We start from the raw sequence: 15,790 nt of genomic DNA on the forward strand, positions 1-15,790 counted from the left end.
ACGGCACGATGTTTTTTTTTTTTTTTTTTTTTTTTGAAATCGCATTTTCTAGTTGTACCATGCCAACGGATTGGTTGTTTAAATTGATATAAAGTGTAGACGTACGTCTTGGCTTTTTATTCTTTACCGGAAAGTCCTCATGAAATTTACAATAGAATTTCAAAAAGTCACATGAGTTTTATTAAATTATAGATCTGAGGTGACTTTGGGATTTACGTGTTCTATTAATGGCGTTATATTTATCAACTAATGTTGTCTTAGGAGTTCAAGGATGGGGCTGACCAAACAGAAAGATGGGGAAGAAGTGGCTCGGGCTAACTTGATTCCGAGAAACCCGAAGTCTGTGGAAGACGGCCATAACAAAGCCAAAACAGGTGTTTGATACATTTACAACCATTACATAGAATGTAGCCAAATGGCATAGAGGTGGTTTTCCTATTATATATTTTTTTTGGTTAAGTAACCATATTCCATTTACAAAGTATGGTTCGATGAGTATGATTCAATGATTGTTACATGTAAATATGTTGTAATTTGACGTTTGGTGTTGTTTATCAACGTTGCCCTATTGCCCGTTGGTAGCAATATGATCAGAGAGAATAAATTTGCACCACAACACCAATCATAAAACTTTAAAACGATCAAAAATGTTTTTTTTTTCTCAAGTAAATTTTAGTGTTCGATTGAAGCAGTAATTCTGGTAATAAACCATACAAACTAACCGAATGGCTCTAACCCTCTCTTTGGACCCAAATTGACTCTATACTGCAGAAACAAACATAAACTAAGTCATAACATTATAAGTTATAACGTTGAATGTTGGCTATAAGAACCACCTTGAATCACGAGCGATGGTCAGTGACTCAGCGGAGATGTAACAAAGAAGAGGCAAGATGAGTTACAATTTTGCCGGGGAGAAGGCATGACCATGATCGATGGTCAGTGGAAATCATATGCTTAAAGCTGCATTCAAAATCAAACTGGATTGAAAAGAGAGTTTTAATAGAATTGAAAAGATATCAATGCAGAAATAACAATCAAATTTTGGAAAGACTTCTTAATATACTAAGATTTGTGTACATACATGTTTTGCCCATGAAAAAAATAGAGAAAACTGGAAATAAAGGATATATATATATATATATATATGTATATATTTATCAATTTGTCCATATATGCTTTATATTTTTTCGATTGGTGAAATAGGTTTTATAACCTATTATACCCCTAGTTATAAAATAAACGTTAATTAAATTGCAAAATGCCATGTGATTTTTATTGTATATATAGAATAAATCTTGTACTAAAAAATATATGAAAATAAATTCACTAAAATATATTAGTTATATCATAAATAACTATAATATTAGATTCTTTTTTTTTTTTTGTATTTTCTTTGTTACTTCTTATTACAATTATTGTCATTGCTTATCTTTTGTTCCCCTTTTTATTTTTTAATGAAATACATATCTTGGTTACTTATTAGTGCCGATTCGTTAGAAAGACTATCATAAAATATAATTTTTATCAAGGATCATAGTTTTTTTAGTCAACATTGTACATGCCTTTTATACTCAATTCTTTGTGGATAAGTGAAGTACACATTTTTGCTTTGTATCTTATATGATTTAAATTGTGAGGATAGAAGATAAATTTCTCAAAATATGGATCAATTATTTAATTAAATAGCATTATGTATATAACATGATATTTTTTTCATTGTAACACATGAATGACACTATACTATGGAAATGCAAATTATTGCTTTAATAACCATTCTCGAATAAGCAATGTTTACATGATAACTTATTGACAGTTGAGTGGCTGTTTTTTTTTTACTGTTAGATTTATGAAAATAGAGATTAATCTTCTCTCCCATATCACCAACAAAAAATTCATCCAAACAATCATCAGTCTCAATATAATTAACATGATCAAAATTAATCATTTTATCTTCATTCTCTGATTCTTCTTTTTCTTCATCATTAAAAACATGTTCGATTTTTAAAAAATATAATACACATATACGAAAACATCAATATTAGGTTATATATAATGAAAACTAAAGATAAGAAAAACGGTAAATTTATAAATTTCTCAAAGTATATGATAAAATTAAAATATGTATCATATTTTATCGTTATAGCTTATTGAATCACTTGAGCCTCTTATAATATGTAACTTACACAAACGAAAATCAACATTTGGTTCCAAATTTACAATATACAATAATTTTATGAAACACCATTACTTCAATAGAACAACGATGTTATAAAATTAAAATTTATGGGGCATTTGAGATATGGTGATGATTAGTGATTTGTTGCTATTTATACAATAATTGTTGATAAATAATATTATCTAAATGTGTAGGTAATGCATAATTTAAGCGGTATCAAATGACTTTTTGTACATAATTTGAAAATAATATATATATATATATGTTTATATATTAAATAAATTATATAAATAATTTTATGCTTGAAGATTGATATATGATATATTTTGTTTGCTTAGTAGATATGTAATACGATATAAATTACAGAATTTGTTGTTTAACACTATTAAATAAAAAGCATTAATAAACATTTTTACGAAGATATGAATTGTCTTAGAGAAAGAGAATCCTTAAAGATTCGATTGATGCTATTTGGTACAAGTCTGAGGATATGGATATAAGGAATTTGATGATATGTGTGATGTTTTTTTTCAAAAAATATGGCCAAACATTTAAAAATTGCACAACTTATTTTTACAAAAGATAATGAAAAGATTGATGGATGAATTGGGTGGACACATATTGTTTATGGGAGGCTAAATCTTGGAGCTTAATGAATTCCAAGGTTTTATTGGCTGGACACATAACCGAATTTCTGATTTCTTTAAAATTAAAATTACTACTTGGGATTGGTATAGGATTGACATTAGACTAGTATTCAATCCGATGAAAGCATGGTGGTTTCTTTAATGGATAATTTGGATTTTATGATATTCATTCACCGTGTTAAACTGTTCACACTCGGGATCGATGTGAAGTTTTGATTATTATCATACTACTTAATCAAATATTTACTTTTATGTTATAAGATATTTGCATTATATTTTTTTGTATTATGTTTTTAATAGACTAAAAGAATTGAAATGACATTTTTACAAAAAGGTCGAAACACCATTGAGAAGAATTTATAAATTATGTGAGACATGAATTGTGATGGTTAGTGAAAAGTATATCTTACAATTTATATAATTTTTTTTTCTGTAGATTAGAAATTAATTATGCTGTTATGTAGTTAAAGAAGATTTACGCATTACAAATATTAATCTTTAAAAATTATATCTTATACCATTATGAATAAATTTAAATGTATTAATATCATACAAATTATCATTACATTTTAATAAATTTATTGTTAGAGTCAGCCTAAAGACATGCATTTTTTAGTGTGGGATTTAAATTACAACACGTCATAAACAATTAATTATAAACATATTTGATGTTAATTTTAAAAACAATTTTTTGGGTTTACCCCTAAGGTAAACCCCTTTGTTTATCTCTACAAATTTTACCCATTGAGAATCTGACATGTCATAATACATTTAAAAATCTATTCATTCACCTCTTTATAAAATACAATAAAAAACAAAATCTGTATACATTATTATAAAATTAAAAACTCAAACCGCTCTTTTATAAACCCAAACCGATATATAATTTTATTCTAATTGTAAAATCTAAATCCTAACCATCTCATTTGTAAACCCAAACCGACATATAATTTCATTTTAATTGTAAACTCTAAACCCTAACCATCTCATTTGTAAACCCAAACCGACATATAAATTCGTTCTAATTATAAAATCTAAACCCTAACCATCTCATTTGTAAACCCAAACCGACATATAATTTTGTTTTAATTGTAAAATCTAAACATTAACCATTTCATTTGTAAACCCAAACCAACATACAATTCCGTTTTAATTATTAAATCTAAACCCTAACCACTTCATTTGTAAACCAAAACCAACATATAATTTATTTTTAATTGTAAAATATAAACCCTAATCTTTTTATTTGTAAAATCTAAACCAAACCAATATTTAACTTTCCTTAATTAAAAGTATACATAATTTGTTTCCTTAATTTGTTTTGGTTTTTAATTTAATTTTAAATTATATTGTAAATGAAATAATGTATAGAAAATTCTGATTGGTTGAAAAATTTGTTTCCTTAATCTGTTTTGCTTTTTAATTTAATTTTAATTTATATTGTAAATGAAATAATGTATAGAAAATTCTGATTGGTTGAAAAGGAGGAGGTGAACAACAAAGGGTGAACCTAAGTATTTTTCTAATTTTCATGATTTTAAAACTAAAAATATATTTTAAAATTTATTAAATTTTATGATTTAAAAAAAGTTCCCTTATTTCACCAATATATTCATATAAAAAATAAATTAGTAATTATATTTATTGACTTGTGGGCCAAAATATCTCTTCACTCATTTGTAATGGGTCTGACCCTTTAGTTTATTGAAAAAGCCTTTGTACAAAAAAACATATAATATATTTGTTTATATATGTGAATGAACACTACTTTAAAATTCTAAGATTACAAATTTAAATTAAAATTCTAATCTTTTTTACTTACTTTAAATGATAAAAAAAATAAGAGAGAAATTGTAGAAATACCTGATATGTCTATAATTTGTCTCTCATTAGCATATATTTATCATGCATTTAGTTAGGATAACTCATTGTTTGCATCAGTTTTATAGTTTTGTTCTATACACTTTGCATGTCTAGGTAGTTCTTGCATCATCCTTGCATACATTGTCCATTTCGGAGTATTTCAGGTATCTAGGTGGCGTTGGAAACGCATCCGTTCGAGCCAACCTTCCAAACGTTGTTTGAGCCACCCGTTCAAGCCGTCGTTCGAGCCGTCGTTCGATCCTACCATCGAGACATAATCCCACCTCGTTCGAGCCACTCTTCAACCCGTCACTCGAGCCACTCACTCAAGCCACTCTCGAGTCACCACTTGAGCCACTCTCGAGTCACCACTCGAGCCACCGGTCGAGGGATTCAGCTTTTGATGTCTTCATAAAAGTTGTAGAGAATTGAGTCAGCTTTCCAATGATGTTTATTTCAAGCCAATCAGAGGTGTGGTTAGAGAGTTATCATTCTTTTAGTGGATGCGTATACACCCAGCTCGAGCCAAAACTGCTCTGGATCGAGCCAGCACCACTCTAGTTCGTGCCAACACCCCTCCACTCCACCCAGTCAACCTCGCTCGAGCCAGCCTCACCACGCATCACTCAACCTCACTCGAACCATCTGGATCGAGCCACTGGACGCACACCGACTCGTTCGCACATGGGTAGGAAGACGTTCCGTCTTACACGCTTCAGGAGATTCCCAAACCGACTCTTCACCTTGTCGTTTTAAGTTTTAGGGATTTCCATGTTTTTACTATAAATACATTTTGTTAAGTCTTGGCTGAGGACATCTTTTATTTCGTTTCTTTTCTAAGGTTTACCTAGCCACCAAAAACGTTCTCCGATATTGTAATCCAGCTTTGATTTTATTGAGTTTTTGCATTGGATTTCTTCTACAAAATTGTTCTTCTCAATTATATCTATCTTACTATGCTTTGTTTAATGTTTTCTGGATTTGTATCTTTGGTGATGATTTCCGGATCTGAGTAGTGTTAGAGTTCTTGGGGATGGGATAGATAGGTGGAGGATCTTAGGATGTAGGGTGTTTAAGCTTTGATTTGTATGATTTCCTTCTGGACTAGAATTAGAAATACTAGTTTCTCTCTGATCAATTGGAATTAGGTCTTAGACATTTCCACACCCAAAAGGTGTTCGATGAAATGTCTGACCAACTAGTGCCAGAGACTTACGTTCCTAGCCTAAGAGATTAGTTGTCTAGGATGTTTGTTGACGTGAATAAACTTGTTTGTCATGTCTGATCGACCATGTTTCTCTAGCGAGAGCTAGGTATGGAAGTGGTTCAGTATGAGTAGCTTTTGCCAAGAGATTGAATTAGCTAAGTTGTGATGTTCATTGTTTAGGGATAGTTTGCTTGAGACATGTTAAACACTTTGTAGACTAGGATACTCCACCGACATCAATTACTCCCATCCCTAGGACTTCTTTCTTTTGATTGATATTGGATTCCCGAGACTGTTTCTGATCTTGCGGTTTTGTTCATGCTTAGACTCGTTTTCGTTTTTACTCTTGTTTACTTCTTGTCATACATTTTCGTTTCCAGTTCTGTAGTTCATTTTCGTTTTGCATTTTCATCATTCTAGGATTGTTAGATAAAAACACTCTCTTTGAATTGGCTTGACTTGTGAAATCCTGATTGCATCTTGAGTGATAGTAAAGTTTCCCAACTGGATTGACACCTTAGGTATTATAACACATAAAGTTAATTGAACCTGCTAGGACATACAAAAATCTTAGTATCAATTTGGCACCATTGCCATTTTGGATTCATTTTGCTACAATTAAGATTTCAAGTTTTGAAAGATTAAGTTCTGTTACACTTGTCATTCTGAGTACTGACTTGTTTTGGTTGTCTACTTGTTTATTTTGCATCTTTGGAACCTATTGATTGCAACATTGCATGCACACCAGATCAAGAGGAAATCAGAATCTCCTTCCTGTTATTGACGACATCAATCAGTTGCAAAGACCACGACAAGCTCGTACTTTCAGTGGTCATCCCGCACCAGTCACTATGGAACAACAGAATGTACCAAATCTGAGACCGCAAAACATTGGTGCTGGGGATGCACCAAACACTCATACTCAGCGTGATGGAATCGTTCCTCATGCTGTGTAGAACAACAACTTTGAAATAAAAAGTGGTCTGATCTCCATGATCCAAGGAAACAAGTTTCACGGGTTGCCTATGGAGGATCCACTCGACCACTTGGACGAGTTCGACCGGCTGTGCAGTCTCACTAAGATCAATGGAGTATGTGAGGATGGATACAAGTTGCGCCTCTTCCCATTCTCCCTGGGAGATAAAGCTCATCAATGGGAGAAAAATATTCCAAAAGGATCAATCACCACCTGGGATGACTGCAAGATAGCCTTCTTGGCAAAGTTTTTCTCCAATGCCAGAACAACACGTCTCAGGAATGACATATCTGGTTTTGTTCAGAAGAGCTCAGAATCATTCTGCGAAGCCTGGGAGCATTTCAAGGGTTACCAGAGCCAATGTCCACATCACGGATGCAGCAACGAGTCATTTCTGAGCACTCTCTACTGTGGTGTGCTACCAAAGATACGTATGCTGCTTGACACTGCTTCAAACGACAACTTCCTGAACAAGGACGTCGATGAAGGATGGGAACTCGTTGAAAACCTCGCCCAATCTGATGGAAATTATAACAAGAATTATGACCGCACAATTAGAGGAGAGTGTGGTTCTGAGGAGAAGTACAAGAGGGACCTTAAGAATGTGAATGACAAGTTTGACCGCCTCTTACTCAGTCAACAGCAAACCGTCCACTTTGTCTCTGAGGATGACCATTTTCACGTTTAGGATTGGGAATGTGAGCAGTCTGAAGAAATCAGCTACGTCCAGAATCAAGGTGGATACAACAAGGGTTACAACCCCTACAAGACGAACCCCAATTTGTCTTACCGGAGCACCAATGTTGCAAATCCACATGATCAAGTGTACCTCCTCAGCAGCAACAACAAGGCCAACAAAAACCTTTTGTGCCTTACAATCAAGGATTCGTGCCTAAACAACAGTTCCAGCAAGGTTATCACACTCCTTCCGGACCACCACCAGGATTTTCATCTCAACAAATTCAACTTACTCAAGCTACAGATCAAGAAATGAAGCAAATGATGCAACAACTTCTTCAAGGTCAAGCTAGTGGTTCTCTAGATACTGCTAAGAAGTTTGCTGAACTCAGTCAGCGGCTGGAATGTTCTTACAATGATATGAATGTCAAGTTTGAAGCTCTTAACTCCAAAATGAAGTATATGGAAGGCAAGGCTGCTTCTACTTCTACCCCAACACCTGGCCAACTACCTGGAAAAGCAGTTCAAAACCCCAAAGACTATGCTACTATCCATGCCATCACCACCCAAGCTGTAGATGTACGGCTCACTGAGGACAATGAGAGTTTAGATGGGGAGGATTTCCTTCAAAATGAAGTTCAGATTAAGGATCTCGTTGAGATGCTCTAGGATCCAATTGAGTCAGCAAAGCAACCTGATCTTCAAGCTGCTAAAAAACCTGTTGCTCCCCAGGACATACCTGTAAGATTCATCCCACCTCGTCCATACAAGCCGCTTTTACCATTTCCAGTGAGATTCAAAAAAGAGCTTACTGAGAAGTATAGAGCTCTGTTTGTTAAACAAGTTAAGGAGATTGAGTTGAGAATGCCATTGATAGATGCCTTCGCACTTGTTCGTCACTACCAAAAATTCCTTAAAGATTTGGTAATGGAGAGATCAAAGGACGTTCGGGGCATGGCGATGTTGAGTCATGAGTGCAATGCCATCATTCAAAGGGAAGATTTAACCAAGAAATAAAAATCTGTACAAGATAGCAAACAGCTTGATGAGTTGCCCAATGAGAAACACAATCACCTAGATTGTGTAGCCTCTAATGTTGACACTCTTATAGCATCTGGACCTGCTAAAGAACAAGTTTTTACCGGGAGAAGAACAACTTTATCCAGTGCACCATCCTTTTTATCCTCTTTGCCCATTCCTGGAACATATAGAAGGGATTTAGTAGAGAAGTACAAAGTTGAATTTGATCAACAATTGAAACAACTTGAACACCATATGTCACTACCTACACTCTCAGGTCATATACCTTTATCCCATAAGTCCCTTAGGGAATCCATTATCCAAAGAATCAAGGAAAAGGAGGAAGCATCTAAGGGAGCTCATGAAAAGGTTAGAGAAGACGAGGAAACAATCATGTTGAGTCACCAACGCAATGAAGTGGAGATGATTGTCCCTAAAAAGCTTGAAGATCCTGGATCTTTCACTCTACCTTGTACTACAGGTCCATTAGCTTTCAGTAACAGTCTATGTGACCTTGGTGCTTCATTCAGCCTCATGCCACTCTCTGTAGCTCAAAGGCTAGGGTTCAACAAATACAAGTTAAGCGACCTCTGCTTAATATTAGCTGATAGGACTACTAGACTGCCTCATGGTATACTAGATAACCTGCCTATCAAAATTGGACAAGCTGAGATTCCTACTGACTTTGTGGTGCTGGAAATGGATCAAGAGCCTAAAGATCCACTAATCCTGGGAAGACCTTTTATAGCTACAGCTGGAGCAGTCATTGATGTCAAGAAGGGGATGATTGATCTCAATCTGGGTAAAAACTTCAAGATGAAGTTTGACATCAAGGATGCTAAGAAAAAACCAACTATTGATGGGCAAACCTTTGTGATTAAAGAGAAAAATCAGAAAGCTGGGTTTGACATCTTTGAAGGTGTGAATGAGGCAGAAACAAGGGTTTTGGTAGCCAAAGAGGAAACTCTAAGGGGCACTCGAGCGTGTTCCAACTCGAGTGCAGTTATTGCCCTCCCCAAGCATAAAGACGTGCTTCCTAAACCTTACCAACCGCAAGAGTTAAGTCCTCCTGCTTGACAGTTTATATGAACTCCAAATACAGAGATTCTAAGAGATTCAGTAAAAGAGTTAGCAGCTATGGTGAAGGAGATGAGTGGGAAAATCAAGAAGCTCCTAGGTACAATGAGAAGTACTCCTCCAAGGAAATCAAGGAAGAGGTTTGGGATAATGAAGAAGAGCAGTCCATTTATTATTGAACCTGGGCAGAGTGTTAAAGGGTTCTGCCTAGACAAGACATTCAAGAGGGGTTTCCGAAGCCTCTCTATGATCCTCCCAAATCATAATGAGTACGAAAAGTCAAGCTCAGAGACTTTAAACAAGCTCGATTGGGAAGAAATCCCAAAGGTATCACTGTAAATATTCTTTAGGATCTTTGTGTTTATAATTTTCGTTTTTAGTTTTCTGGTGTTCAGGAATCTGCAGAAGGGAGTATTAGCAACATAAAAGGAAAAGTGAAAGTATCAGTCAAAAGAATGCGCTTCAACTTGACCTAGAGAGTTCAACCACCGCCCTGCGTTCTCAACCAGACGACTCGATGACCGTCGAACCCACTCTCTCGAGCCACTCACGATTACACGGTCCAACTGCCACGCTCGAGCCGATCTCACAACCACACGAATCGAGCCAACCTTCCTCTCCTCACTCGAGCCAACATCCGTCTCCAGTTCAACTACGTCGATCGAGCCAATCTCCATCGCTACGCTCGACCACATCCACTTGATCCGGTCACCAAACTCTCGCTCGAGATACCACTCTCGACTTGATCTCCCACACTATCCGAACTCACCAATCGAGTCACTGTCCGAACTCACCATTCAAGCCACTGCCAAAATCACCAACGAATACCTTCTCCGGTCCATTCCGCAGCTCGAGATGAGCATGAGCATGAGGCTGAAGTTGAGCAGCGAGATGAACATCAGGGTGATTATCAAGACATGCAGGAAGTTGAGCAGCAACTCGAGCATCATGGTGATTTTCGGCATACTGAGGTGGTAGTGTTAGTCTCGGACCATGGTGAGTCCAGAGTCGACGACATACAGTGCGACGAGCAGCCGAACACTTATCAGAACACGCACGCGGTTGAGCAGCAAGTCGACCAACCAGCCGAGGTCACCCCTGCGGATCCAGCACAAGGTGAGGAACAAAGTCAGTACCACGCTGCTCCCTGGGCGAGCTCCGACTCATTATTTTACTATTGAGGTACTCCTACCTTCCCATTGTATATATCATTTCATTCATGCATTGTTTGTGTTGTGATTCTTAAATCCTCCTGCAAATTTTTCTTACACAAGAGACTGTGCAATTTAAGTTTAGGGGAAGGTTTGAGATGATGTAACTGGTGTTGTTTTTTGTGATTCTTATTTTCAAATTTTTGCATCATATCATGTTTGAGTTAGCATTCATCTATTTGCATAGAAAAACCATAAAAATTTGAAAAAAATCAAAAATTTCCACAAAAACGGAGTGTTCATGTAATTTGCACCTGCATATTAGAATTGAGTTTAATGTCATTCATATAGAGTTGTTGCATTTCGCATAGGGGTTCATGATGATTATAACCTTCTTAGCATGATGAATTCAATAGGATAGGATCAATGCCCTTGTTCTTAGTTCTTTGATTCATGTTGATTGAACTTGAAAATATAAGATTGAAGCATGTTTTGAATTGACATCACTCCCTATCTATCTGAACCATCCCGACTTAAAATTATCTTGTTATGCATTGAAGTCGAACTCATGGATACCATATACATACTTGGATTGTATTTCATATTTTTATCACCTTTGTCAATCAAAGTAGCTGATTCCCATTTTTGGAACAGTTCCCCGCACCCTTAACCAACCGTTCTTTCAAGCCAATTGTATTCTTGTGTGTCATGCCTTTTCCGAGTTGAGCTTGTTAGAAAGTGTTAGATTCTAACCGACAAGAGTAGGATCCTGTGTAGCTCTAGTTCGCGTTATCCGGACTAGTAGGACTAGGCGAGAACTCGATTTTGGGTATTGGGTATGGATTGGTGCATAAAAGTAAAGGGTATAAAGTCTTAAGGAGGGGGATGTGTTTTCAAAGTTTACAAGTCTAGTAAAGGATTTAGGTTGAGCAAAGTAAAAAGAGTTATTGGTTCTTGGCATAAAATAAAAAGATTAGACAAAGAAAAGAAAATGAAAATGCTTAAGATGTTTAGAGTCCTTAGAAGAAAAGAAAAAGAACCATAGTGATAAAAAGATTTCCCAATCCGCTAGAATGAAAAGAAGTGAACTCCTCCAAGACTAAGTGTAAAGAGTTTGAGATGATGTTTCTGATGAAGGGCAGAGATAGGACCAGCTTCTGGGTTAGAATATTAGTACTGAGTTTCCCTGGGGACCTTTGGGTAGACAGGGCGCTGCTCTTGTATGTATCAGTTGGTTTCAACCTTTAGCCTTCTCTTAAGCTCAACTCATTTTCATGAGAGAACCTTGTTATGTATTGATGGAACCACTTGAGAAGGAGACCACATTTGTCTCTAACCTTTTACCTTAACCAAATGAGTTTGACGACATTGCATAGCTTAATTCACGGTTCTCTGTTAATGAATGTTAAAGGGAGTGATTGGTAGGATTGCATGTGTAGATTAGATAAATAAAGTTCCTTCTCCATGCCCCATAGAACTAAAAACAGGGACATTGATTCTAACTATTTTATTCAACATGTTTTAGGTTATGAGATCCCATCTTCACACCTCTCTTCCATACTTTGTTCTTGATCGTTTGCTTGAGGGCAAACAAAGACTAAGTTTGGGGGAGTTGATATGTATATATTTTGTCTCCTTAGCATATATTTATCATGAATTTAGTTAGGATAACTCATTGTTTTGCATCACTTTTCTAGTCTTTTCTATACACTTTGCATGTCTAGGTAGTTCTTGCATCATCCTTGCATACATTGTGCATTTCATAGTATTTCAGGTATCTAGGTGACGTTGGAAATGCATCTGTTCGAGCCAATGTTCCAAACGTCGTTCGATCCACCCGTTCGAGCCACCCGTTCGAGCCGTCATTCGATCCGAACATCGAGCCATAATCCCACCTCGTTCGAGCCACTCTTCAACCCGTCACTCAAGTCACTCTTGAGTCACCACTGGAGCCATCATTCGAGTCACCGGTCGAGGGATTCAGCTTTACAATGCCATTTATTTCAAGCGAATCGGAGCTGTGGTTCAAGAGTTATCATCGTTTTAGTAGATGCGTATACACCCATTCGAGCCACTCGTCATGCGACCACTCCACCCCGTTCGAGCCGTTCCACTTGAGTGGCATTTAGCTTTCGACGTCTTCATCAAAGTTGTAGGGAATTGAGTCATCTTTCCAACGCCATTTATTTCAAGCCAATCAGAGGTGTGGTTCAATAGTTATCATTGTTTTAGTAGATGCGCATACACCCAGCTCGAGCTAAAACCACTCTGGATCGAGCCAACACCACTCTGGTTCGAGCCAACACCCCTCCACTCCACCTAGTCGACCTCGCTCGAGCCAGCCTCACCACGCATCACTCAACCTCACTCGCACCATCTGGATCGAGCCACTGGACGCACACCGACTCGTTCGCACATGTCAGGAAGACGTTCCGTCTTACACGCTTCAGGAGATTCCCAAACCGACTCTTCACCTTGTCATTTTAAGTTTTAGGGATTTACATGTTTTTACTATAAATATATTTTGTTAAGTATTGGCTGAGGACATCTTTTATCTCATTTCTTTTCTAAGGTTTACCTAGCCACCAATTGGAATTAGAGTTAGAAATACTAGTTTCTCTCTGGTCAATTGGAATTAGGTCTTAGACATTTCCACACCCAAAAGGTGTTCGATGAAATGTCTGACCAACTAGTGCCAGAGACTTATGTTCCTAGCCTAAGAGATTAGTTGTCTAGGATGTTTGTTGACGTGAATGAACTTGTTTGTCATGCCTACTCGACCATGTTTCTCTAGCGAGAGCTAGGTATGGAAGTGGTTGATTATGAGTAGTTTTTGCCAAGAGATTGGATTAGCTAAGTTGTGATGTTCATTGTTTAGGGATAGTTTGCTTGCGGCATGTTAAACACTCTATAGACTAGGATACTCCACCGACATCAATTACTCCCATCCTTAGGAGTTCTTTCTTTTTGATTGATATTGGATTCCCGAGACTGTTTCTGATCTTGCGGTTTTGTTCATGCTTAGACTCGTTTTCGTTTTTACTCTTGTTTACTTCTTGTCATACATTTTTGTTTCTAGTTCTGTAGTTCATTTTCAATTTGCATTTTCACCATTCTAGGATAGTTAGATAAAAACACTCTCTTTGAATTGGCTTGACTTGTGAAATTCTGATTGTATCTTGAGTAATAGTAAAGTTTTCCAACTGGATTGACACCTTAAGTATTACAACTGCATAAGGTTAATTGAACCTGATAGGACACACAAAAAAGCCTAGTATCAATACCCTTTTGTAGATACACTTTTTCAAAAATACATTTTTTTGGTCATTTTCATTTTTGTCCTTTTTTACATAATTTCAATGTGTTAAATTGATTTTTAGAATTTTTTTTTTAGAGTTTTGGATTCTCTATTTTACATTTAGGGTATTGTCTTGCGGGGTTAGGTTTAGTATTTGGAGTTTAGAGTTTAGAGTTTAGAATTTAATAATTTTGTATATAGAAAAGAGTATTATTGAAAGTGAACAACAAGAGAAGGTATTTTTACAAAAAGATATAGAAAAAGGTATTTTTGCAAATGCCCCAAAATAAAATGTAATTTCAGTGTGTCTCTCATATATGTTTGGAATACAATAATATAATTAAAACTAATGAAAATAGCTATTAGTGTACATGAGTTTGAAAATAAAAGACTCACATCAAAAGGAAAAGTATAACATGCCAGGTTTTTAGAGTTGTGTGTAGAACAAACTTTACTTTATTATATAAGATATATATATATATATATATATGTTTTTTTTTTCTCAAAAAAAACTTCATAAACAATGCATTCAAGAAGCGAAAGATATTTAACACTCGAATAAGATAAGGCAAAAACCTCTTAGGCACGATTATCGAGGGACATCACTCGAACAAGCTTTCCGGCGTCGGAATCCCTTTTATCCTCTTCTTCCTTGATTCGTTCTTTCTTCCTATTTTTAACCCTTTGAAGCTTTGCTCTAATGTTTGCAACCGTTGTCATATGTTTCGAACCTTGTCAAGTATCATGTCTTCAATTGCTTCGTCTCTGGTCAGATCTGGATTCAACAAACATAGTCTAGTTCCAACTAACCCATACTCCGCATCAGACTCCTTCGACATCCGACAAACAAGCCACTTGTATCCACCTCCATGAACAAGCTTCACTTATATCACGTAGTGCGACCACCACCTCAACTTGGTACTCACTCGCACAACCAACCATCTCTAAGCGACCAAGTATCAAGAGAGATGGGCTGGAATACTCCATTCTGTTTCAGTCACAGACTTCACCTCACCAAAAATCCGCTTCGACCCATATTAAGCAACACAAAAAACTTCCCCAATTTTAATCAACACCTCCATCTAGTGTCGATTGTCATCCATCACACCACTTGCTATCTAACACACGTGGTGTCAATCGACACTATGCTTCCGGCATCACCTCTGTTGATCCTCCCTCGACAATCCTAACTCCAACTGTTCTCCTACGAGCCAAACATACAAAACATGCTAGCCATCTTGGACTAGTTCATATTTTCTGTTTGTAAGTGGTTTGTCGACCGACACCACCATGATAACGAATGACACCAACCCATAAACCACTACCAGAGCCTCCCTTTAAGCTCATTTTCAGCATAAAACCCTAATCTTCACAACAATCGATTAAACAACACAACTTACTTAGAAAACAACCATGAGAGAGCCTCCTTATATCTCCCAATCCACCACCAAATAATCACATCCTTCCTCACACCCATGAAGAAGATGGATCTCCTTTGTCCTCCCTTATGTCAAAGCACAAGATCTCTTCTTCCAGCATCCTTGACGAACGACAAGAGAATCTCTCCCTCAAGCCCACTGTTAAATATCCTCTTCTCCCTTATGCTGATAACTCCTTCCTTTTTCCTTCCATCCCCAAACCATTCTCTTTCTAATCCCATCTCCAAGAGAGAACCCACAAATCTCTTCTCTTCC

At 36.5% G+C, this 15,790-nt stretch overlaps 1 protein-coding gene across 1 annotated transcript in view; it reads left to right on the top strand.

The window, feature by feature from the left end:
• Positions 1–590, top strand: part of LOC104790845 (protein UPSTREAM OF FLC-like) — a 2,127-nt gene extending 1,537 nt beyond the window's left edge. The window contains exon 4 of the mRNA XM_010516634.2: positions 262–590. Within this exon, the coding sequence (XP_010514936.1) occupies positions 262–382 (121 nt within the window). The 3' untranslated portion in view covers positions 383–590. The remainder of the gene's footprint in view (positions 1–261) is intronic.

The sequence above is a fragment of the Camelina sativa genome, chromosome 6 (genome assembly GCF_000633955.1).
Source record: "Camelina sativa cultivar DH55 chromosome 6, Cs, whole genome shotgun sequence".
Taxonomy (NCBI): Eukaryota; Viridiplantae; Streptophyta; class Magnoliopsida; order Brassicales; family Brassicaceae; genus Camelina; species Camelina sativa.